The sequence below is a fragment of the Tribolium madens genome, unplaced genomic scaffold (genome assembly GCF_015345945.1).
Source record: "Tribolium madens isolate multiple individuals breed KSU strain unplaced genomic scaffold, Tmad_KSU_1.1 Scaffold_1;HRSCAF=32;Tcas5.2_LG8, whole genome shotgun sequence".
NCBI classification, from domain to species: domain Eukaryota; kingdom Metazoa; phylum Arthropoda; class Insecta; order Coleoptera; family Tenebrionidae; genus Tribolium; species Tribolium madens.
In genome coordinates, this window is record NW_025400984.1 from 3803066 (window position 1) to 3805266 (window position 2201).

A 2201-nucleotide genomic window follows, 5' to 3' on the forward strand; every position below is an offset into this window, starting at 1 on the left:
TAATGACGACGAATTTGATGTAAAAATCCAGATGGCCTGTTTTGTCGTTGTTTTGTATTCCATGTATGTTATAATTGCTTATAGAAAAAAGCCCAACGGCCTATAAAAACCAAATAACGCCAACTTTTGTGACTTAGAAACAAGTTTATAGTATCATTTTGAAAATTTTTGCAAACCCAATTTGATCAATTTTTTTTTTTATGAATTTGCGTCTATTCGCGACTTCTATTTCTTCTAATTCAGCCGACAAATTACTATTTTATCACACCTGTGTTTCTTTTAAATTTTTGCTAATCTTTTAATTTTTGTTTTTACATTTTGAGTGAATTAGTAACTTTAAAACAGTAGTTAGCTATGTTTGGTCTCAATCGAAAGCACTTTTAATTCATCATTAATCATCATCCTGTGACAAAATAGTCATCGAAAAAAGTAAAAATATAGACAAAAAAAAGAAATAAAACAAAAAATTGTTGATTAAACTTTATTAAAATTTGAACGACTCGCTCTTATTCAACAAGGACTTAATCTTAAACGAATCCTGAAACAGCAAAACACTACTATCCTCCCTAATCCTCGCCGCCCGACAACTCCCAATCAAACCCCCACTTTGCCCCACTTCTCCTCGCTTCTTGTGACTCCCATCGCGTGGTACTCCCGCACTCTCCTCTTTCGGGGTATACTTCTCCGATTTGGGGGCAATCCTATGTGACTGTGGCAGGGTATTTGACCATTTTTTCGACGTTTTTTTAATCGATTGCATCGTCTGAATCACCTCCATGATCTCGCAACGGTCCTCTTGAGGCAAATTTGAGGCGGCTTGCTGAAACATCTGAAGACACAAATTCGATTCGATTACAAATAAAAAAATATAAATACAAATAAAAAATAACCCACATTCAATTTCTGCATCGACTGGAGGGACTTTAAAATGTCACCATAGCCACGGTGTTGGCCCTTTCGATTACACTCGTTCAAAACTAGAGTCAAAGGACTTGAAAATTTTAAAATATCGTGTTGAGGGGTGGCTTCAGGAAAATCATCACGGAATTCTAAAATCACAATTTTGTTTTTGAAAAAAAAAAACAACGAAAAAATTGTTACTTTGGTTCAAAATCGTGCTAAAATAATTGCGATTTGCCGGCAATGTGTGTTGTTTTTTCTTATCAGTTTCCTCCATGGACTTGTTTCTCTGATAAGAAGGCAACGATAAGATGTGTCGATAGACTTTCCCTCTCCCGGTGACAAAAACCACCCTCAAGGTATTTTTTTCGACCATTTTTAGCATTGACTTGGCCCATAACCAGTTTTTGTTCACCGCGTCTATCAACCCTTAAGAAAAAAATAAAAAAATTAAATAATAGATTACATATCGAGGTGGGAGGTGCTTCAATACTAAGGCTGCGGTACGATGAAGCAACCACCACCAAGGTTTGTATACTATTTTATTCACAATCATCCTCCTTAAAGAACAGGAAGCAAATAAAAAACTTGCAGTGTTGAAAAACATGAGATATTTGACACTTCAGGTTGGGAAGTGGCCATTTCCCAACCTGTATTGTCATATTACATAACAACTAAAAAGAAAGTGACTACTTCCCAACCTGAACTGTCATATTTCAAATCAATTGTTGAAATGTCATACTTTCCAAAGAGGAGCCGTTGACTCTAGAATTAGTTGTATATTTTTTAGAAATTTAATCGAAATTGCTTGGAATTATTTGGAATTGTAAAAATTATGTTGGAATTGTTTGGAATTACTGGAATTTTTTGTACACTACTAGAATTTTTCTTGAATAGCTGGATTATTTTATTTAATTACTGATAGAATTCTTTTAGAAATTATTAGAAATAATTTCTTTTAAAAATTTTGTTAAATTTTATCGGAAGTATCGGAAGTATTCTACACATTTTTTTTAAGTTAACGGCCCCTCAAATAATGTCTAGGTAATATATAATTATAAGAAACATATTTTCAATCAAAATTAACTCGTATAAGTCACAAAAATAAAATATATTACTTAACAGTATTAAAAAAGTATAATTTTCATCTCGTGTATAATGGCCATTATATACTCAAATGATTAAAAAAACTCGCCATTCTGCTCGTTTTATAAACTATAATAGAATAATAATATCTTTTTATTTTATCATAAAAGTTCACAAGTTTGCACTAAAATTATTTTCAAATATGTGATCTTCAA

General features: G+C 32.3%; 1 protein-coding gene across 1 annotated transcript in view; it reads right to left on the bottom strand.

Annotated features, from left to right (window-relative positions):
• Positions 1–465: 465 nt before the first annotated feature.
• Positions 466–2201, bottom strand: part of LOC123003653 — an 8198-nt gene continuing 6462 nt past the window's right edge. The window contains exons 6-8 of the mRNA XM_044396556.1: positions 1102–1329; positions 895–1049; positions 466–829 (exon numbers count right to left, since the gene is read on the bottom strand). Of these exons, the coding sequence (XP_044252491.1) occupies positions 485–829; positions 895–1049; positions 1102–1329 (728 nt within the window). The 3' untranslated portion in view covers positions 466–484. The remainder of the gene's footprint in view (positions 830–894; positions 1050–1101; positions 1330–2201) is intronic.